General features: G+C 44.9%; 1 protein-coding gene across 4 annotated transcripts in view; it reads left to right on the top strand.

Moving 5' to 3' along the window:
- The window catches only part of LOC144829031 (poly(rC)-binding protein 3-like), a 335,139-nt gene that overhangs the window by 261,411 nt on the left and 49,908 nt on the right, over positions 1-23,820 (top strand). For all 4 annotated transcript variants that reach the window (XM_078687748.1, XM_078687747.1, XM_078687746.1 and 1 more), the window contains exons 10-11: positions 13,539-13,667; positions 14,225-14,362. In XM_078687748.1, the coding sequence (XP_078543874.1) occupies positions 13,539-13,667; positions 14,225-14,362 (267 nt within the window). The remainder of the gene's footprint in view (positions 1-13,538; positions 13,668-14,224; positions 14,363-23,820) is intronic.

Genomic DNA, 23,820 nt, shown 5'->3' with positions numbered 1-23,820 from the left:
GAGGGGCGGTTGCCGAGCACTTTGCCGGGGCCGGTTTTCGGCCGATTTTGTTACAGGGCCGATTTTGCAAAAAACGCCCTGTAACAAAAACGGCCCCCAGGGGCCCAAAACCGCCCCCCCCCGTGCGGCGCACCGGGGGATTGCCCGGTGCCCGCTATGGCCAGTCCGGGCCTGCCCAGGTCCTTAATATTGTCCTCAGGTTTTGACCAACCCATGTCTTACAGGTCTTGCTGTGCTTCTTTCACCTGCCCATCCGCTACATTCAGTCTGTATGCACACACCTCCGTTCTCTTTTTAACAACCAGCATCCGGGCAGGCCAACCCTCTAGTTTGCTCATGTCCTCACTCAGCACTGATTCAGCCACATCAATTTTCTCATATTAGTCATGATTATGGCAGAAGTTGACACAAGCAAAGTCAATGTCTGCTATGCATTACGACGGATATGGCCCTTGTCTTTCTCAGTGTGTTATCTCCACATCGTCAGAGGGCTTAGGAGATGGATTGTCTACCTTCACCCCTCGACGAGGCAAGGCAAAGAAATGTCCCTTCCCTTTGATTTTCCAGGCGTTGACCAGCCACAGTGAATGTTTAAGAGTGCAGCACTTTTAGTGTGCCCTTCCCAGTATTTGACTCTTCTTCCCAGCTCAAATTAAAGACAATGTAGGAAAGGGCCCCCATTTCACACCCTTGGTGGGGGCTGTATGTGTAGTAGTGTCCCTGGGTGTGCCTGTCCTGCAATTCTGAGGATCCCGATGTCAGGAGAATCTGGCTTGTCAACCACGGCTCAATGCAGCGTTTATCCGGCTCACTCAATACCCCCATTAGAACGTTCCTCTCCAAGGAGCCAAAGTCCCTGCCATGGTGAGTGTTTCACCCCGTGAGACAATCAGGGCTACCATGCTTGATGCCTCTGGGGGACGGGCAGTGGATGCTCCCAGGGTCTGCACCCGACTCCAACTCAGAGGTGGTGCTCACTCCAAGGTTACCACCATCAGCTCTGCCAATTCCACACATTGCGTGACCCTTTACACAGCCTGGAGAAGGTTCAAGGGGCTGCATATAGGTTACACAAAGACTGGTGGTCTTCTCTTTTAATTCCATGATGAACACACTACATTCAACCTGTCGGCTCTCAGTGGGGGAGTCGTCACAGCGCCCAGGTGGAGACAAACAGGCAGGTGAGTGGGGGATAATGTCATGAGCACCCTATTACAAATACCTCTGTAACTGGTACACAAACTTGAAGCAACACGCTTGCTGTGACACGACTAGGCCAGTGTAAAGGACAACATGGATCATATGATACAACCAATTAGTCCCCCAAGAAGACATTAAACTCTGCTTGTAATAGACACTACACAATGCTAAAGAACATAAGGTGAGGTGGTAAATGTTAGCAACTGGGCCCTGCTAAAAGCAATCTGAATTCCCTCAATACTTCTCACTTCTCAACTCATGCAATTCACATATTGCTGCAAACATGACTGCACCTCTCATGATATGTTGCTGTACTGATTTCACCTAACACTGCAATATATGAAGTGAGGCACATCTTCCCCAATTAAATATTTTTCTCCATAAGGTCAGAATTACCCCTGAGTCGGTTTCATGGTTTAGCTCTTAACCTCTCATCAAAATCTCTCTTCTACTGATCTGGAATGTGATTTTTTCTTCTTTAGAGCAGACACTCGATTGTACTACAGCGGTGTCATGTCATACACACACACGAAGGGCTAAACGGTTCCCTTCTGAGAGACAGCAAGGCAAACCTGTTGCACCTAAGAACCCAATTGACTCTTCAAAAGTAATACACTGCACAGCTGATCTCAAAGAGAATATTCTTATCCAACACAAATTGGGACATAGGTTTTATTTGCCAACGACAACGTGGCCATTTGTTCCTTTGCTGAATTGGCTTAAAACACTGTTCCATGAAAGAATGCCCTTACAAAACAGTATTCTCTTTGGCGGTGTTGACTCTTTCCAATGCATGCGTTAGTAAATTGTTTTGGTTTTCAGTGCTTCTTTGGTCGCAGCAAGGAGTGTGAGACTTTAAAGCAGAACTCAAGCATGCTTTGTAGCTTTATTTGACTGTTTATGCCCATGACCGAACCAGCCTAATAGCACAAGATCTCAAATTCAAACCTGAATTTGTGTAAAGCTATCATCATGGTGGGGAGTGTACGTTTGCTTGGTAAGTCTCCTTAAACCTGGGCTGGAGGCTATATTGTTGTTAACTTTGATAACCCCATTATGGCACAGCACTTGTAGATCAGTCTTCCTAGTTCACCTGAATCTGATAGTAACATTCAGCCATTATTACCCTTGGTTTATGTTTATAAACCTGTCCCCAGGCCTCCGAATTCATCATGGCTCTGTATTTGTTTTCTTTACTGCACTGGTGCCACTGATGGTGCTCTTTTTCCAGGTTTCCATGTCAGTAACAGATTTGGGGGCATATTTAAAGCTCCTTGAGTCTCCTGTACGTCACTTTTTCCCTTGTTAAAAGTGATGGACTGATGGCACAAGGGGCTTATAAATAAGTCCCTTCTTCCGTTGAGTTCCCTTGCAGACACTGATTGACTGTGCTGTCTAATGGCACTTTTAGCAGTAACAAGCTGGTTGTTTCAACCAGGACTCGGAAATGGAGGACATGGAATAGTTTGCTTTTGGAAGCCTTTAAGGTTATTTTTTTATCCTTGCTATAGGTTCTATCTCTGGTTGAGTCACTTGCTTTTTATTTCTTTAGATCTTCTTTAGATCTTAATTGTGGCTTTAAGCAACTGGATTTATTAGTAATATGTCTTACCTTTTTGAATCTAGGGAAATGTTTTATTTCTATATTTTTACAATGTTCATCATACTCCAGTAGATTACTTTTATTTAGGTTAAAAACCATAAAAAGCATACAAACAAAGAAGCAGTATGCAGCATATTACAATAATAGATAAATAGCAGCTAAATACTCTTATCTTTTGTTCATCATGCATACATACAAACAGTACAACATTAAAATTGGTGATAAAATCAATCAACTATTAGTAAAAAATTCGAGCCCTTACCCTTGCGTACCAAATTTACAGCAAATACTGGGACGTATTCGTCTTTAGGAGGCTTAGTGCCTGTAGATATTTCCTAATTCCCATATTACGACAAATTGGTTTAATCCATATTTTCCTCAGTGTAGCATATGCTGGGCAGACAAATAGCACATGAGAAACATTTTCTGCTACATTTAATGAGAATAGTGTACAGTGGACCTCCCAGGTATCGGCAGAACTACATAACCATTTGGATGTATTACATTTGATCTGAAGGACATCAAAATGGAACTTCATATACAATGACTTAGCTAATTGCGGTTGCACTTCGTCCAGATATGATTCAAAGACAGGGAATGGTTTAATACATAGGAACTGTGATGTCAACCTTCCTATTTTAGGGCAATGATGGACGCTACTTTGCATATACTTCCTAAAGGAGTTTTTCAGGACCTTTTTTGAGTGGATTGTTCACAAATTTGGGGCATCCCAAAAACCACTTAAGCCTAATTTGTAGAACCAGCTACACATCTATTGAATCCAAGGCAGTGTTGTATGGGGGTCTAGACTCAATATTTTGATTAATCCCTCTTTGTAACTTTTGAGTTCTTGCGCACCCTACAGACATACCCAAAATAAGAGAGGGCTGAGTATGGCTTGGTGTTCTATTCGCTTAATATTAGTGTCTTGATTTATTGTAATCATAGGTGTGTGTACTGGTAGACGAAGTAGCATCCTTATGAATTTATTTTCCTCTATAGTAGGCATACTCAAACTTTTACTAATAACCCCCCAAAGTTCTGCACCATATAGGGTTGCTGATTGTTCCCTGTATTTGTTAACTTCCAGGGCTGGAGACACTGCCTTTGATGTGCTTACCTATTGTTTTTTCAAGATTGCCATGGAATATTGCAATAGGACAGCCTTGCATTTGTGCATATGGAGTCTCCAGGACAATTTGGTGTCTAATATAATACCAAGGTAGTTCAAATTGGTCACATACTCCAATTTTAGTTTTTGGACAGTGATGTTTTTCTTGAAAGACTTATGCGGTTTTATAGCCATATATTTAGTCTTAGTTGAATTATTTTCAGGGCCTTTTTGGACGCAAAATTCGCTACAACAATCTAGTAACTTTTGTAATCCCTTCGTTGTCTGTGATATTAAAATCATATCGTCAGCAAAGAGTAGTGCCGGTATTGGCACCCTTCCTAGCTTTGAGGAGTCGTGTTTACATGCCCGAAGATGTTGTACAACATTGTTTACAAGTAGCAAAAAGAGGGTAGATGCCAATACACATCCCTGCCTTACACCCCTTTTTATTGGAATTGCTTCCATAAGTTCACCCCTGTGTCCCCATCTGAATCTTGCATAATTATCTTCGTTTAACCGTACTATCTGTACCTGAAGGTCTTCAGGCATTCCCTGGGTTTTTAAAGTATTCCAGAGTAAGTCCCTGGGGATAAGGTCAAAAGCAGTCTTCAGATCTATAAAGGCTATATACAAATGTCTTCTCTTTAGTTTAGTGTACTTCCACGCTATGCATACCAACCTAAAACCTGGTCAATTGTGTTCGTTCTTGCTCTAAACCCCGCTTGATACTGGGTCAAGATGTTGTTTTCCTCTATCCAAATTTTAAGCTTGATAAGAACCTGTGTTGCGAAAACCTTTTGCAAGGTATCTATTAAGCTGATTGGCGTATAGTTAGCAGGATCTTGTCGATTGCCCTTCTTAAAAATAGGCACTATTTTCACACCTTTCCACGTTCCAGATATCGGTGCCCCTGCTGCCACAGCATTGCACTGCAAATCTATCTAAGGTACCCAAACTGCTTTATAGTGCCTCACAAGATCACCAGTATCTTATCAGGACCTGGGGCTTTCCCTGGCTTGACTGCTTCTATTGCTGTCCTTGTACCATCTAAACTAAAGTAAGGGGTATTTAGTTTAGTCCAGTCAATTTCCAAGGGACTTATCCCTTTAGTGGAATAGTTAGTTGGCAATTGATCAGCAGTGTCAGAATATAGCTGTGAAAAGTGCCTACTCCAAGTGCCATTTTTATTACCATGGGCCACTATTTTCCAAAAGCCGGCATGGTCCTTGCTTCTGGCTGCATTCATCAAATCATTCCAGTTAGAATCATCCCAGTCCCTTTTAGGTTGGGCTAATGTTTTCTTGTACTCTGCCCTTCTGTATCTTGTTAATTCTATGTTGTTGGACTTCACAGGAACTAGCAGCTGCCTCTTTGCCTCACTGCAGTCCTTGGTATACTTAGTCAGAAATGGTTCCAACTTCTCTACCATGGTGCAATGTATCTGTATATTAGGGACCTCCCATGGCACAGTTTATGTATAGGTAGATAGGGCATCAGAGAAAATGTTGTAGATCTCTGTCATAGTTTCAGGTTTATCTTTAATGAATGACCACTTAAGTGTCCTACTGTAATTACTAACTATTGGCTGGATTAGGTTTGTGTTGTTTTTAATATTTTCGTTATTTTCCATAGTTCAAGTCTCAAAGATAGTTCCTACCATTAGACACAGTGAAAAATGTTCACTGTCTTCTCTGGTATCTACTTTTAGGTCAATTAAGTTGCCCCATAGGTTGCCACTGGTCATTATATTCTCGATTTTACTCTTGGTGGTACCTCTTTTAAATGTATATGTACTCGGACTATTCGACAGCAGCCTGCCGTTGCAGGCCCTCAATCTCTGCCCTGAAACAAACCAGACCAATTGGACAACAGGTTCGAATTTGCAATTAAAGCCTCCACCTATAATTACTAGTGCCCTAGGATCTATGGAACTTAGGAAGCTATCCAATATTTCTACTACTGGAGATTCTGTGCTAGCTGCTCTCAGTCTAATATAAACATTGAGCAGATGTATGTCCACTCTGTTTTGTGTTTTTATTTTCATCCCAGTGATATCTGCTGATGATATTCCCAATTGGTTTATTTCAGTCTTTAGGGAAGTGTTGGCCCATATGGCCAGAACTCCTGAAGGTCTACCTCTTATTGAAGGTACTGAATAAATATCCTATAGCCTAACTTATGCAGTGCTTCCAATGCCCAGGTTTCTTGTAATAGGCAAAAATCATATTGGTTCATGTACTCTTGCCATTCCAGATCAATTATTTTTTGTTTCAGCCCGCTTTATTCCATAATACTAGATGTGTTTTACCTGGGGGGGGTCCTTTTTTTTGGATGGAAGTATAGCTTGTGTGACATCTGCTTCTACTGCCTCGTCCCTCAATCTAGGATTTTTCTTAAAATACGTGTGGCTGCATAGAGGTCTTCGCTTAAAGCTAGTGAGCCCTTCCGTGTTGCCAGTCAATCAACTCCCTCCAGATCATTTTGGGTAAGATCGGGGTTGGTAGATGTATCAGAGTTTGCTGGCACTGTTGCATTCCTACCTTCATCTCTACTGGGTCTATTCATCTTAAATCTCGCCAAATAATTGGGAGATGGGCACATTCTCAAGTCTAGTGCTATCAGGTCATCAACTAAACTCTTGGATTTAAGGACAAGAAGTAAAGTGTCAGGGGTTTTGTCTTCACTCAACATCCGTTCAGCTTTCAAAATATCTAATCGTATTATTGACAAACACTGTCTCTTGGGTCTTTTCCAGTGTATTACTGTATTTTTTAAAGCCTTCATCTTCCCTAAGGGAAGAATTTAATTTGGCAAAATTAATCGTGAATACTTCCTGGTCCACAAATTTAGATTTTGAATTAGTTGTGTTGCCAGTTGAATTTTGTTTGAATTCTAAATAACTGTAGGTTGGGTAAAACTGCAACTGTGAGTCCTGCTCCCAAGTTCGATGTTGTATATTTCCTTTTGAAAGGTTGTATTGACCCCCCAAATTATGGTTGTATTGTAATGTGTTATTATCAGTGTATCTTGACCCAACTGCAATCCCTCTTTTTGAAGCATCCTATCTCACAGGTCTTACTCCTCTAGTACTAATGCTTCTCCCCTCCCTCCCTGCTACTCTCATCATTCTGGGCTTGCAGGTAAGCAGCAGTTCCCACTACTGGTCGGCTTATGGTAGCATGGTTTTGCATCCTTTGTTTTGTAGTTTGAATTGCCTGGGAAGTGTCCTTTAACTTCCTATTGAATTCTTTTGTTTTCTCTACAGCGATTTTCGTTTCAGTATCACCTTGGGGTGTAAGATTTCTTATTAGTGTTTTCAGATTAGCAACCTCCGTATTTAGGGTATCCAGCACCCCATATGCCAATATTGTGGGCTTGCTCAGAGGGCAAGGATTTGGTGACTTTTGAGTTTATTGATTTCTACACTGTAAGGCATATTTGAATTAAAATTATGAATACAAATTAAGGGTTGGACAATGCTATTTTCTGGCATAGATGAAGAAGGTAATAGTGAGTACCTATTTGAACACACAATTGTCGGCGTGGTCTCCTTATCCTTCGTCACAGTATCAGGGCCCTCTAGAACTGGGCAGCTCGTTATCTGTGGTTCTTCTAAATCACTTAAGGTGGGAGGCGGAAATGATGGCTGCAAGGAAACTATTTCTGGGGATTGGATCTCTGAAATGATCTCTGCTGTATTTGGTCTTGCAGTGTTTCATTTCTGGGGCAATCTCCCGTTTTCTATAGAAAGCAGGGATTTTAGAGTTGTGCTTACTAGCTGCTTTACATTTGTCACTTAATATCGATTCCACTTCTTCTATTAGGTAATGGGTCTCCTCTAGAGTACAATTCTCTGCTGCACTTTTCCTTATTTTAGATATTTTCCCCTTGTCTTGCCCCTTTGTAGACTTCCACTTGCCCTTGTTGGTGGTTTAATTATTTTAAATTAAAGTAAGAAATCTCTCACCCACTGCTCCCGCCACTAACTCGTTCAGTATTGGCACAAGGTTTTGCTACATTTGATTTCACTGATAGGTAAAATGGCTGGTTTTAGAAGAATCTTTCCTAAAACGTATCATCACATTTACTCACAGAAAGAGAATAGGTGAAATCCTTTGATACATCAGCCCCCTTTTCTAGTGAGTCAGTATTGATTGTAAGTGAATTGCCAAAATCCCCAGGCTTTAAACATTCAATGCAAGATATAGTGATAGGTATATGTAAAAAGAATGTCACCAAACATCTGAGATAGTGGTGAAAACATGACACCAGATGTTTGGTAAACATGGAATGCAGTGTCACATGGGATGCTGCTGAAAAAGTAATTCAGCAACATATATGAAAAAGTTGTATGATGGTCGTCAAAATCGATACCTGAGCTGAAGTGCTTCCCTGAAAGAGATCCTTGTCACTTGCTAGATTGTATGCTGAAAGCATCTTTACAATCTTCAGAGATAATGAAGAATGCTATTGACTTTGTAGTCCATTCTGGTGCAGTAAAAATGTTGCTGTATCTATTGCTTTCTTTATAGGAGATATCACAGGGTTCATGTAATGAGTGCAAAGTATTACTTTAGAAGCAGATCAGCTCCCCTTTGGGCCAAATTCCCCCAGGGCTTTAGTCAATCTCAACAGCTCAAATATTATAATTCACACTCCTAGCGCCTTCTATCAGGATAGCGCCTTTCACCTGCAATGGTATATAGCGGGGGGGGGGTTATCCAACTGTTCCAAACATTCAACTTTAGTTGGCAGGAGTAGACACCTCCAAAGCCTACTGTGTGCAACTCACAAACACAGTCCTCGGCCAATGCCAGCAGCACCAGTACAGACAGTACACTGCTCCTCCCTGCGGGTCCAACTCCCAGAACGTAGAAGGAAAGGCCCCGTAGCCACGCAGGAATACACAATTCCACGTCGCCTCTCAGGGGCGAGCCGGACAGCCTGAGCCAACACAGGTTAGGGCCCAGAAGAAACAAAAGTCAGGATGTGGTAGCTAAAAGCAGTCCTGCAGGGAGGAATGTGCCCACGAGGCACCGAAACACAAGCCATTGCTCTCACACTCAATGCAGATCCTCAGCGTCTGCTGTTCATCCTAAACAGTTTTGTAATGATAGTGCTTCCAAGCTGAAAGGTTTATTGAACAAATAAACTCACCCTTCTAAGGGTATTCTATTTGTTGTATTAATAGGTTATTTTTAATCCTGTCTGTGCAATACTTGTCCTATTTATAAAACCTGTAATTGGTCTCCTTTGCCAGAATTTGCCCATCATTTCAGACAATCTCCACAGGGTAATCAAGTGAAAAGTATTTTGAACAAATTTAATTTGGTTCTTTTTGACTCTGTCAACCCAAATAAGGATTCTCCTTCGAATGTGCCCACTTTTTCTGGGCATGGTTGTTCCTTGACCATTTACTTTATATTTATTTCTTCTGGCCTCTTACTTACTTTGCTTGATTTGTAAGTGTTTTGGGTACTACAAGTGAGGATAACCCATTAGAGGCTACCTTTTCAAGGGTTAATAACTCTGCTCCCTCTTACCACATTTTGTGTGGGCTGGTATGAGCTAAAGAGCAGGGATGCAGAAATCTCTAGTCAATTTTATCTTGTCTTGTTCAGAGCTTAAACCTCAGAGATCTTTGCCTGTTTGGATGAGGGTACTCTGGATGAAAACCATTTTAATGTCTTATTTTGCTATTTGCACTAGGGTGAGGTTCATCCTCACCTTGGAAAAATCCTATACTCTGTCTTCTAGTGGATGATTTGACCATTCCTGTTCCCTTGCTCATCGAAATCTCATGGAATCCTTAAAGGAGAAACCCAGGGACAAACACAGAGTGATTTATTGCCATTAGGCATAGGAAATGCATTCTCAAGCAAGACGCTTGGGCCAACTTATTGGAGTCTTGTTCCTTCAACAATTGCTCAGAGTTTTGGGAAGTTGTTTACCATCCCCTTTTAGCATCTTCTGTCATGAGCACGATTTCTCTGCTACTCCTGATTCTTGGCTTACACTTTTTGTTTCTTTTCATTATGCCTCTATAAATAATATTAGCTTCATTGAAGGCTTGGCTAACGCTGTTGATTGGTCCTCTAGATTCTCCATTAAAATGTTGCTGGTAAGAGATAAGAGTTGTGATAATTAAGCCTCGCAACAAAAAAGCACCTGTCCAGAAACTGTGCCGATTGACATGTATAAGTCCAATGTTGTTTTAGAGCTCACCTTTCAATGCTTTACATCAATACTGCATTCAGACATCAAATTCCATCTTCATAGTCCAACTCTGTCATTGTTCCGGTCTTTAAAAAGGGCAACAGAGATGATCCACTTTGTTATCGCCCTACCTCCTTAATTGACCCACTGTCAAGGTGATTGGGAGCATATTATTGAGTCAACTTTCTGAATGGGTCAGTGAACATCATGTTTCGTCCAATGTGCAATATGGTTTTCAGGCTGGTAAGGGGACGGTTATTCAAGTACATTAAGGCAAAGGCGGGTTCTCTTCATTATGGACCAAATATCTGCCTTTGATAAGGTCAATAGGTCCAGACTCTGGAATGCCATGTTGGACATGCGTTTTGATAAAAGTATTTTGGCTTTTTTGCACAACCTTCATTTCTCAGCTATTTGCTATTGTCCCTCTGAGGAATGCACCACTACGTTTGCCCTAAAAAGAGGCATCAGGCAAGGTTGTATTTTAGCACCTTTTTTGTTTATTTTAAATATTAACAATTTGGAAAAGGTTTTGTGTGATGAAGGGCAAGACCTACCATTAGAGGGGAATTGACCTGTTCCTGTCTTACTCAATGCAGATGATGCAGTCCTGATTTGTAGAACCGCTTTAGTTCTGCAACATCTCCTAGTGAGCTCAGTAGACTTCATGGGCAAACTTGACCTTAATACTAATTACTCCAAGTAGAATATGATGGTTTTTGGGCCCAAGAACACCAACCCCAGAGCTCATTTCTTTCTTGGTAACCAACTTGTCAAGTTTAAGCTATTTCCCTACTTGGGCATTATTTTTTATTCCTCTCTTCACTGGGCCCCTTTGGTTAATGCCAGATGTCTTGCATTTGCTAGAAGTGCTGCAACAGTATTCGATTTTGCTTCCAAGCTAGGGCATAAATGTACCTCCTATGGTAAAAATGTATCAAGCGGAGTGCATTTAAGTAGCGTCCTATGGCATTGAGATCAGGGGGTACTCTAATTCGTCGCATCTACAAATTATTGAGAACAGGTTTCTCAAATGTTTTCTATCTTTACCCTGCACCTTTAAAGTGAAGGAAAAATTAGATGTTAGCTATGTCTCAGATTTAGTTCAACTTTGTCCCCTTGTTTAATGGCTGACTGTTTGGCTCAAGAATGAATTTGAGCTTAACTGAACAATTATCAGAGATTGTTTAAGCCATGACTATACCTACCGGATTCTGTAGCTTAATTATGTTAAGAACGTTTTCTTTAAGTAGGCCACGTGCATAGGCACACCGTTGTTATTTCATGGTCCTCTGGGCTGAGGAGGGAGCCACGTCTCTGCCCAACGCGTCACAGGCCTATGCCTGGAGCCGCAACGTTAAGGCCTTCCTCAGGCAACCGCTGAGGTTGATGCATTCGGGCCATCTGCGTGCTTCGATAGAAGCATGGAGGATGCCGCTGAGGATGCAGGTAGGCCACATCCTACCCACAAACGATTAGCCAGGGTTGCATGCGGGACACCACTGGGGACCACTAAGGCCAGATGGCTGTACCACAGGGATGTGGTGGGTGGCAGGTTGCAGGTGCAGTCTTCTGATGAGTGGGGTATGGCGGTTACTCACCCGCTGTCACCGTTCGTGTGCTGTAGTGGAAGGTCGATGACTCGTATCCATGTGTGGGGTACGACATGCTGATCACCGCATGCCCAGCAGGGGATGCACGTCTGTACCGGCCTCATCACCAGTGTAGCCGGGGCAGCTAGGCGTTGCTGCCTCATGGAAGCTTGCAAGCTGCTGCAATGCAATAAAGACACCCACACACTGGATCTCTGTATTAGCAGAGGCTACAAACGACTTTATGCCCATTTACTTGCTCTGACTGCGCATGGCCCTGGGAGTGACATAAGTGGATACTTTGTAAATAGGCCGGGTGTCTCTCTACACTTCCTATTGTCCAAAATGTGCCACTAAACATACACACTCACACTCTAGCACATAAACATTTATTGGGCTCAATAATATTTGTACACCAGATGGCTGCCATGCGCATCATTCTCGTGATCAAACGAGACAAATCAATAGTATAATTTTAAAGCATTAAAACACACAAACGCAAGCACTCACTCTTGAAAGTATGTTGTTACATATGAGTGTCTCAAGGGACTTCCCCAGGTGACAACTGTGAGCAGGTGAAACCCACTGTCTGATCCTCGGTGCAGGGCATCATCATGCAAAGAAGCCACAGTGAGCTCACCTGAGTTGGGCCTAGTGAAATCTGCACTTTGTGTGACGTCCAGTAAAACAACACATTTCACTGATGATGCTTGTACCTCCCACCAGCACTACCCTTGCACTCATGTCATTGTTCCAATTGACAAAGCGACCAATGAAAATGACCCCACAGGTCAGACACAAAGATAAACAAGAGCAAGCATGCGTGGAGGGAAGCACTTGCTGCACGAGCACAAACACTTCAGTACTGTTAACGACTGAGCTCTAGAATGGCAAAACACTGCAGCTGTTCAAGAACAAATGGAATTATATACAAATCAAGTAACAGAAACATGCAAGCAAATCCTCATGTATAATGTACCTACACTGAACTCCTGGAAGTCCATCTGCTATCGGACTCCTCCAGAGCCCCTTGCTAACTCCAACAAGCAATCAACAAAAGGTGGGTGGAGCCCAGTCTCCCCACCCAGCCTAGAGCCACCCTCTCCCACCTTGACAAAACTATGGAGATTTGCTGACTCCACCCTGAGCCACTGATGCCAATGCCCGTGGGTAGATTGTATCAGTGCCACGGAAGGCATGCCACGCCCAACTCCTGACGTAACTGCTCTAGCTTGCGCCTGAAGGGGGAGGGAGAGGTCGCACGGCACATGCGCAGTTGCACCATATTCAACCTGCAAACATATAAATAAACAACACTATCTATCTTAAGCCTTATAGAGCTGCTCGTGTTTTCACACACTTCTCTCTAATTCCATGAATAGTGGGGCACCACCCCTTATGCTCATGTGTGTTTAACCCCCCTGCCTTTAATGTTGTAAGGTGATTACTGTAGAGGTATTTATTATTTTAAGATATCTTCTGAGTATTACAGGCCACGTCTGGCCACCTCACAGCACTGTTAAGGAGTGGTGTACTGATCAAGTGCGATGAGGTCATCAGTGGAACACATGACTCCATGAATATGACTCAAAGAACAATTCTCTCCACCACCTTTCACTGCCATTCGCTTGGATGTGAACAGAAATATCGACCTTACACAACTGTCCAGAGTAGTGAATTCCCTAAGGCACGACAGGGTCGCTGACAGGAAATATCTTTTTGTAGTTGCACTTTAGTGCACCTTACATTTCTAGCATACATGTACAATCTGTCATGGCGACTGTATAACACCACCTCTGTCTTTTTTTCTCAGTCCACAGGGGCCCAGGTGCAAGTTGCTGGAGATATGTTGCCTAACTCAACAGAACGCGCGGTGACGATCTCGGGCACGCCGGACGCCATCATCCAGTGCGTAAAGCAGATCTGTGTGGTGATGCTAGAGGTAGGTCCACTCTGACAAAGATCCACTACCCACTGAACTGCGCTTCTACATCGCCTTGATGGCTACAAAAGTCAAAAGGTTTGAAAGTAACTAGGACAGCCTTCTGTTTTGGGCAAAACCTCCATTAAGTTATTTTGCCTGCAAGTTATTTTACCTAGAAATTCTATATTCCAGTTTAGAGAAATGGAGGCAACATTTAGAGATCCCAAGCAGCAGCAGGCAAAAGCAGCAGAGGAATGTTAAGACAGGATAGCCTGGAATGGTGTGTGGTTGTTAAAGAATTAGCCACAGACGAGAGAGTATTCTCTTTGAAGAAAGCGATTCAAAAGCCAATGAGTAAGACAAGAGAGAATTCGAGTCAAGATAGGAAATGAAATGATGATGCTCCATATGAGTCTGGCCTAGAAAGAAAGCGAAGAAGAAAATGAAGGAAAGTTAGGAGGAATGGAAGGGTCACCAGGGTGGGGTTTCAAAAGAGGGCCTACAGATATATAAGATTAGTAATCTAAAGAATTTACCTGTGCCATGTTTCACTCTTTTTATGTTTTTTTCTTCAGTCTCCCCCGAAAGGTGCAACAATCCCCTACCGGCCGAAGTCTGCCTCCGGACCCATTATTTTTGCCGGGGGTCAGATGCGAGCGGACACTATCCTGACGGGAAACCATGCAGTCCTCGCCCAGCCTCAGCACACACCTGTTAGTGTTCACCTTTTACTCACTTCTCCTGGTGGTAGAGTATAACTGTGGCATTTAGTTCAGAGTGCTGCTTTAGAAAAAGAGAGTAGACTGAGGTATACATTCACCCCATACAGCAAAAGAAAAGAGTGAAATGCCTTGTTTTTACTTGCTCGGAATATATTACCTTGCCCTCTGTTTTAATAAGTTGCTTCTAACACCTAAGCAGAAGCCCAACAAAAGCCAGTCATGATTTCTGATGCACTGGTCCAAGATTTTCCTGATTTCTGCTCACCAAAGGAAATCTCCTTGTTTGCTTATTACACAGACCCTGCGATATTATGCGTTAGAGAATATTTTGATTCTTATGTACATTCAGAAGTTATAAAAGCCTCGATATTACCGAATACTCAGTCTCTGAGTAAGGAACACTCGCTCCACTTCACGGTAGATATAAGCCAGCCAAGACTTTCACAGCTTCCATCTTACCTCAGACCTTTGGGATTTCAGTCAGGCATTTTCAGAAGTCATTAAAAGGCACCGATCTTTGTCTATGAAGATTTTCTAGTTATTGAGGTTGGTATGAGAAGGCCCTTTGAGGCTTATGGAATTTGGCCTCACACAACCATATGAACATAACATTTGTCTATCTAAAGTACTCTCAAGTGGCACTCACACATTTCAATGCAGGTGAACTCAAGGAAGAAGTAGTCTCTGGCATCATCAAACACATATTCTGGAATGGCTGTTGTTGGTGGCTGTGTACTCAAACAGCATCCCCAGAAATCCATTTGCTGATTCGATTACAACTTCTCAGAACAACAATAGCATGCAGAATTGACTAAATTGCAGATGGCAAATTTAATGAGATCAGACCTTTTGAGGATGAAATCATAATAAAGGAGATCAACTAATATCCTCAGTTGAAGTTCACAACCACACTCGTTTACATAATTTCCTCAAAAGCTGTGGGACTAAATTTCATCAACATTTAGGGGCTAGCTAGAGATAATCCCGGTGAGGTGCCATTTAGTAAAATGGTGGAAATTGATTACGTTGTTCTTGGATGAAATAGCATAAATCAGAAATGTACTCCACTTTCTGGTGTTATATATGCTTTTTATGTCTTATAGATCCAAAAGGACCTTCATTGTGGGCAGTAATAGTAGATCTTTGTAGAAAACCAGTGTGGTCCGAAAAATGACAGAGTTTTTAGTAATTAGTTACCATAGCATCTAGGAAGTCAATCATGTTGGAGGTGGCAGAGAGCAAGTATCGAATGTCAAATTTGTATTGTTTAATCGAAAAAAACATAACAATATGTGTATCCATAAAACAGTCGCGATTAAAATAGCAGCCAGAGAAGGTAGATAAAAAGAAGAGTTAATTTACTGAAAGATATTAATATTATGTGTTCTCAATTACATTCGTAAAATTAATGCTGCTCTTAACTGCCACTGTGTTCTGTACAAGGAGCGCATTATAGATGTTATCAAAGTACATTCTCCAGGTACCACATTTCTGGGCAACCATCCTTTGGTTGTTAAATGATCGAACAGCATAGCGTGAGTTATCAAAGTGCTTTGTAAAGTGCAGGGAGTTGCCAAAATCTGTTCCTAAAAGTAAAAAGTGTGACCCAACATCCTCGTTCTACCCTTTTATATCCTATACAAATTAGAAATATGTATCTCGACAAAAGTGCATTGTTATGTGCGTAGGGTGGTTTCAGTCTGCAGTTGTAGAGGTGGAATTGTGAAGCAAGATTGTCAGGGTGGAATAGCGGAGCTATTCTAACTAATCATGCCTCCGCTAGCAGCCACAACGTTTGATAGTTGTAATGGTTGGATCTTCTTATATACTTACAGTGGCACCCCTTACCAGGCTAGATACACCTTAACCACCCTGATTGCATTGATCAGTCTTGTTTATATGAAATAGACAGTTATCGGCTGTGAGAAGTTGGCCTGGTAGGGGATGTTTCCAATTCTGGAACCACCTACTACCTGACCAAACAATCCCCTTATGGTGTCTGGTTGTAAGTCAACCTTATTAGACAAGCTATCCTAGGGGTAGCATGGACTAAGCAGCCTAAAGGCTTAACTTAAGAGGTCGTGTTAAGCGAGCTGTTTTACCACATACAATCCTGTAATACCAAATGAAAGGACACCACACAAGTATATATTATAAAAATATATGTGTTTATTACTAAAAACAATCCCCAGTATTCTTTATGAATAAAGGGGCACAAGCGTTAAATCAAAAGCACTGTTTAAACATACAAGTTGCACAATTATGGATGAGGGCGGGGGGCCACTCAAACCATATACTAAACAAGTGGTATAAGAGAGGCCACTCGAACAGTGGTTAGGCCTAGGGCCTAGGGAATCGCTGGGAGCAGTCGGGACAAGCAATGCTGAAGTCGGGAATGGCCCTCGGGATTCGGGAGATGTGCGGAAAGCGCACGCATGCACCAATGTTAACCAATGGTGCGTAAAAGTCAAATAGTTAAAGTTTAAGGACACTTCCGCTGAACCTAGAGGAACAAAACTTAACACACAGACCCTAGAGGTGTGCACCAGTGTGGGGACACCGGCGGAGCAAAGTTACCTCACCCACAGGAAGTGGGTGCACAGGGTCGAAGTGGCGTCGGGTTTTGACACGCAGGCTCTTGGTGCTTGAAGCTGAAAGGGCTGCAGGCAGGGTGAAGACGAAGTGTCCGGTGGAGTCCAAGGGTGGACTCAAGTTGTAGAGTACCTGAAAGCAGAGGGGACAGAGTCTGGGTCACTCAGCAGTGACCAGGGTGGAACCAGGACGGAACCAGGCAATGTCGGGCGCAATCAGGTGGTCGTCGAGGCGCTTCTCTTCGCTGTCACGTGGGCTCTGGGGCATCTGCGACGTCCAGGAGCAGGTCACGATCTGTCCCACGCAGGCTCTCACCGTCGGTGCAGTCGGCTTCCGGTTTGGAGCAAACAAGCCTTGGTAAGAGCAATCCACGCGGGATTGGAAGATGGCGTCTCACTCGGACCAGGAAGGTCAGAGTCGGGGCTCCCTTTCAGGGGAGCTGGTGTGGATCTGGAGCAACCAGAATCACGAGTCTTCTTTTGTAGTTCGTCGGCACAGGGACCACAAGCCAGCTGGCAAGTGACCGGGCCAACGCGTTGAGCCAAATCGTGCCAAAGGGCCCCACGCAGCACTCGTCGAGTGTGGAGGGCTGAACTTCGGCTCAGGAGTAGCTCAGGGTGGGGGCTTCTCAAACCCCGGTGTACAGCTTCGAGGGTCACTCGTGGGCTGCACGGTCAGCGTCTCGTGGTCACTTCAAGATGGCGTGCCCCACGCTTCCGGTCGCCTCCACGGGTCTCAGCTTTGCAGGGACTGTGGATCGGGCTGTTAGAAGCTGGGCAGGCTTGATCTCGTCGATCTCAGTCGCTCGAGTTCCGGCGGGAACTGCAACTAAGTAGACGTCGAGGGCTGGATGGTGCCTGCTGCTGCAGGGTGGTCACTCCTTGACCACAAGGGAGATTCTTCGGGCTTCCACGTTGAGATGGAGGGCGAAGGGTCCAGAATATCGTTTCAAATGTTTCTTCCAGGAAATCTGATGTGCATTGGCACTGCTCCCACTCTTATTCGAATCTGGTGGGCGTGATTACCTGCTAGGTCCCCTCCTATGGGTGGGACCCAGGAAGTGGGTGGATACACCCCCTTCCTTTGATCCAGGCCGCCCTGGCACGAGGGCTGGAGTGCCCCAGAACCGGTTTGGCCGGATTATGCAAGGGGCAGCCTTGTGCGCCCCAGGCAGTGTCTGGTTTCTTTCAAACCTCCCTGCTACAATACACTATCTCCTGTCTGGAGGGCGGTGACACCCTCCTGTGACAGGAAACCCTTTGTCCAGGACCCCCTTGACTGGGTTTCGGTCAGCTCCAGGGGTCCAGACATTTGTCTGTGGCAGAGGCATCCATTTTGTGGATCTTAAGGCCTTTGGAGAAATCAACCGCATTAAAGTGAAGTAACATGTCTTACCCCTCTAGAGGGGTGGAATGCCATCCCCGTCGCCAGAACTGGCGAGGGGATGGTATTCCAAAGCGTATGACACCTTACACGACATGTTTTGATAAAGCCAAACCAAAGTTGCTAAATAACCGCGAGGATTATAAGGCACTTAATAGTATATGGTATGGCATTATCCTGAAACAGCTTAGGGATTTGTTCCCGACAGCTGCAGACAGGCTCAGCTCATGCTAGAGCTCCATCTCACATGAAACCACGCACTCTGCCTCCAGAATTGATGAGGCCTTCCATAGGAGTGGCTCACAGGTTAATATGTGTCCAGATATAGGTTTAGATATAGGTATACTATATCTAAGCAAGGGGTGTTTACACCACCTTACCCCAGCTGAGTGATCAGCCAGTTGTGTCAATTTAAGAACCAGCCAGGGGTGGCAAAAGATATGCTGCAGCCCCTGGTAGGCCTTGGTGGCTCCTATGCCCTGGGCACCTATAGTGCATTATACAGGGGCTGACAAGGAGTCCATTTCCAATTTGTGGTATGTACCTAGGGTACATGGAATCCATTTTACAGAGAGAGCAGATGGCCTGGGGCCCTGATTAGCAGGGAACCAGGTCAACTAAGTCAAAAAACCAGCTAAACACAGGCAAAAAATCTGGGGTAACCATAGTCAGGTAGCCACCTTCCTACATAACCCCCCCCCAAACGAAAGGAGATAAGGCTATCCTTGGCCAGGTAAGCCTATATTGCCTGAGTGGCCATATAAGGAAGTACCTGCACTAGCATGGGTACCCCCTGTCTCATGGTCCACTAAGCAGTCCCTCACCCTTTGGGTATTAGAGGGTCTCCACCATAGGGAATCACTACCTTGGGTGTGTTTAAGCAAAGTTAAAGGCTGGTTTGGATATGGAGTATTGAAGCGAGGCTCTACTAATTTAGGGCTTAGCTTCCTCCAATTATCTTCCACCATGTGTGCCTTTCTCTCTTTAACTGAGTTGCACTGTGCTCTCAGGGTCAACCTCTGGCTACCTAAAGCTGGAGGCTGGGTCCCTCTGTTTGGCTTGCTGGAGGGACAGTTCAGGTTTGGGCCCTTTGGGTCCCAGGTTTGGCTGTGCCCAACAGAATCCATCTGTGGGAGGTCCCTAACTGTTTTTAAGGGGGCTCCCTTAGGAGTTTTTAAAGTTTTCACCTTACTAGGGCTACTAGTTTTGGTGCACCTAATCTTTTGATGGGGGTGCTTTATTTGACAGGGGGCCCTCTGGGTCTCACTGTCCTTCTTGTCCTCTGCAGCCCTGGGCTGGCTAAGGCAAGGTAGAGAGGGGCAGGTTACCTGCTCCAGACTGGGTCCCACCTGAGAAGGGTCCACTGACATCAGAGGTTCTGTCAGGCTAGGCCCAACCACCTCTGGGGCAGTTCCTTCATCAGGGGTAAGATCAGTTCCCTGAGGAGGCTGATCCTGTCCTAAAGTCTGGTGAGGGGGAGATTTCTCTTCCTCCTCCATGCTCTCAGTTTGTGTGGAGTTATCCATCATTTCAGGTTTCACAACACACGTGTCAGTTTGAGTTTGGGCTGTGGCCATCACAGCCCCACCAACCTTTTCAGGAGGAGACTCAGTTTGGGTTTCTGCTGTTATCATAACAGCTTTGCTATTCTGTTCAGGAAGAGCTTTTGCTAAAGATGGGGCAGAGAGTTTCTCAGCCCTACCAACCTTTTCAGGAAGGACATCTTGAATTGGGGCTGTAGCCAGTACAGCCTCACTAACCTTTCCATGGGAATTCACCATTCTAGAATGGGTTTCCTGTTCAACCTCAGCCCAGGCTGAGATTTCTAAATCATTCCCCAGTAGACAGTCTACAGGCAAGTTTGGGGACACTGCCACTCTCTTTGGGCCAGTGACACCTCCCCAGCTGAGACTTACTACTGCCATGGGATGATTTGTTTGGATGCCATCAATGTTTATTACCTGGTATGTGGCACCAGGTAAAAGTTGCTTAGAGGGGACTATGCCATCAGCCACCATGGTGATGCTAGCCCCTGTGTCTCTAAAAGCTTCAACTTTCAAACCATTGATGATGGGTTCTTGTCTATACTTGCTCAAAGTATTTGGGCAAGCAGAGAAATTGGCAAACCCCATGCCAGTCTCATAAACAAGATCATTGGGTGATGGGGACCTGGATAGGCCAGGGTCCACCTGATTTCCAAAAGTAAACCCACCCAGATTCCTGGGTGTGCTTCCACTTCCTGGGGGATTACTGCTGACAGTAACAGGAGGTGTTGAAGCTGGCTTTGGAGGTATATTTTCTTTATTGTTATTCTTGGGACAACAGCTGTCTGTTTTGTAATGCCCCACCTGTTTACAGGGATAACAATAGGGTTTTTTCTCAGTTGAAGAAGTGTCTTGGGACCCACCCCCATCCTTGGAGTTTTGGGGCCCTGGGGAAGTCTTTTCTTTACTTTTATCCCCACCCTTATCTTGAGGCTTGGTAGACTCCTTCTTCTGGTTACTGTCCTGATTCTTAGGCCTAATCCTGGTTCTGACCCATTTGTCTGCCTTCTTTCCCAATTCTTGGGGAGAGGTCAGATCAGAGTCTACCAGGTGCTGGTGTAAGAGCTGGTTCTGACAATTACTTAGGATCTGCTCCCTCATAATCAAATTATACAATCCTGTAAAGTCATGTACTTTGCTGCCATGTAGCCAACCCTCCAGAGCCTTAGTAGCACAATCTACAAAATCAGTCCAGTCCTGAGTCTGTGTCTTCTGGGTATCTCTGAACTTCAACCTGTACTGTTCAGTGGTTAAGCCAAACCCATCTATCAGAACACTCTTCAGGACTTTGTATTTGTTTGCATCCTCATGTCTGACAGTGAGGAGCTTGTCCCTCCCTTTCTCTGAAAAGGAGTACCATAAGATTGCTGCCCACTGTTCCTCAGGAACCTGCTGTACCATGCAGGCTCTCTCAAGAGCAGTCATCCATTTGTGGATGTCATCCCCTTCTTTGAAGGGGGGCACAATCTTTGTCAGGTTTCTACTATCATAGGACCTGGGTTTCTCTTTTGGAATATTGCTGCCACCAGTGGCATCTAAGCCACACAATTTCTGCTCTCTTGCCAAGGCAAGTTTAGCTTGAGCTAAGGTAAGCTTAGCTTGACTCAGGGCTACCTCCTCTCTCTCTATCTGGAGTCTGACAGCCCTCATTCTAGCCCTATGCTCAGCTTTCTGAGAAGCACTCATGCCTCTCTCTGATTCTCTGGAGGCACTAGAAAGATGAGAGTCCCCTGAGGGAGATCTCACTCTTCTGTTGCCTGGGAGAATCACATGTTGGGTTCTGGGGAGGTGCTGGCCCTCTCCATTCCCCAGTAGGTCCAAGTTGGCCTGGCTAAGCCTACCAACTGGAACCTGGCTACCCTGATCCTGTACTTCTAAGTCCTCAACCTCTGAGTCCTCATCCAAGTCATCATCATCCTCCTCTTCAGGGGGATCAACTGCAGGGGGGTTCCCTCCAGTTCCTGTATCTAGGGAAGCTGCTTTTGCCCTCTCTAAGTCATCCTGTTCTAGGAGTTCTATCAGGATTAGGCAGGTGGGGCTTCTGCCCCTTTTTAACCCTCTTGCTTTGCACAAGACAATCAAGTCTCTGCGGGTTAGTTTGTCATATCCAGAAGTTGCCTGGGTAGGGTCAACTGTCACAGGACTAGACCCTGAGGCCTTTCCTGTGTCGGACATGGTTACTAGTGAGGTGTAAGTGGTGCACTTACCTACACTAAGTGTTTTCCTACTGGACCTTGCTAGTGAGTTGTAGTCAGGGGTGTGCTACTCCCTTCAACCTACAACTACTAAGTTCAGTAGAACTTAATATGCTAAGCTTTTGATTTTATATGTACCTAGAGGTACTTGATGTGATCTTTCAATTTGATATAAAGATTGCAATGGTAAAACAACAGCAAGCTCAAATCCGCACCGCTGCTCACCAATGTGAGAAGTTGGCCTGGTAGGGGATGTTTCCAATTCTGGAACCACCTACTACCTGACCAAACAATCCCCTTATGGTGTCTGGTTGTAAGTCAACCTTATTAGACAAGCTATCCTAGGGGTAGCATGGACTAAGCAGCCTAAAGGCTTAACTTAAGAGGTCGTGTTAAGCGAGCTGTTTTACCACATACAATCCTGTAATACCAAATGAAAGGACACCACACAAGTATATATTATAAAAATATATGTGTTTATTACTAAAAACAATCCCCAGTATTCTTTATGAATAAAGGGGCACAAGCGTTAAATCAAAAGCACTGTTTAAACATACAAGTTGCACAATTATGGATGAGGGCGGGGGGCCACTCAAACCATATACTAAACAAGTGGTATAAGAGAGGCCACTCGAACAGTGGTTAGGCCTAGGGCCTAGGGAATCGCTGGGAGCAGTCGGGACAAGCAATGCTGAAGTCGGGAATGGCCCTCGGGATTCGGGAGATGTGCGGAAAGCGCACGCATGCACCAATGTTAACCAATGGTGCGTAAAAGTCAAATAGTTAAAGTTTAAGGACACTTCCGCTGAACCTAGAGGAACAAAACTTAACACACAGACCCTAGAGGTGTGCACCAGTGTGGGGACACCGGCGGAGCAAAGTTACCTCACCCACAGGAAGTGGGTGCACAGGGTCGAAGTGGCGTCGGGTTTTGACACGCAGGCTCTTGGTGCTTGAAGCTGAAAGGGCTGCAGGCAGGGTGAAGACGAAGTGTCCGGTGGAGTCCAAGGGTGGACTCAAGTTGTAGAGTACCTGAAAGCAGAGGGGACAGAGTCTGGGTCACTCAGCAGTGACCAGGGTGGAACCAGGACGGAACCAGGCAATGTCGGGCGCAATCAGGTGGTCGTCGAGGCGCTTCTCTTCGCTGTCACGTGGGCTCTGGGGCATCTGCGACGTCCAGGAGCAGGTCACGATCTGTCCCACGCAGGCTCTCACCGTCGGTGCAGTCGGCTTCCGGTTTGGAGCAAACAAGCCTTGGTAAGAGCAATCCACGCGGGATTGGAAGATGGCGTCTCACTCGGACCAGGAAGGTCAGAGTCAGGGCTCCCTTTCAGGGGAGCTGGTGTGGATCTGGAGCAACCAGAATCACGAGTCTTCTTTTGTAGTTCGTCGGCACAGGGACCACAAGCCAGCTGGCAAGTGACCGGGCCAACGCGTTGAGCCAAATCGTGCCAAAGGGCCCCACGCAGCACTCGTCGAGTGTGGAGGGCTGAACTTCGGCTCAGGAGTAGCTCAGGGTGGGGGCTTCTCAAACCCCGGTGTACAGCTTCGAGGGTCACTCGTGGGCTGCACGGTCAGCGTCTCGTGGTCACTTCAAGATGGCGTGCCCCACGCTTCCGGTCGCCTCCACGGGTCTCAGCTTTGCAGGGACTGTGGATCGGGCTGTTAGAAGCTGGGCAGGCTTGATCTCGTCGATCTCAGTCGCTCGAGTTCCGGCGGGAACTGCAACTAAGTA

The sequence above is a fragment of the Lissotriton helveticus genome, chromosome 4_1, assembly GCF_964261635.1.
Source record: "Lissotriton helveticus chromosome 4_1, aLisHel1.1, whole genome shotgun sequence".
Lineage (NCBI taxonomy): Eukaryota > Metazoa > Chordata > Amphibia > Caudata > Salamandridae > Lissotriton > Lissotriton helveticus.
Note: the sequence above shows the minus strand (reverse complement) of the source record. Positions and strands in the feature narration are given on the sequence as shown.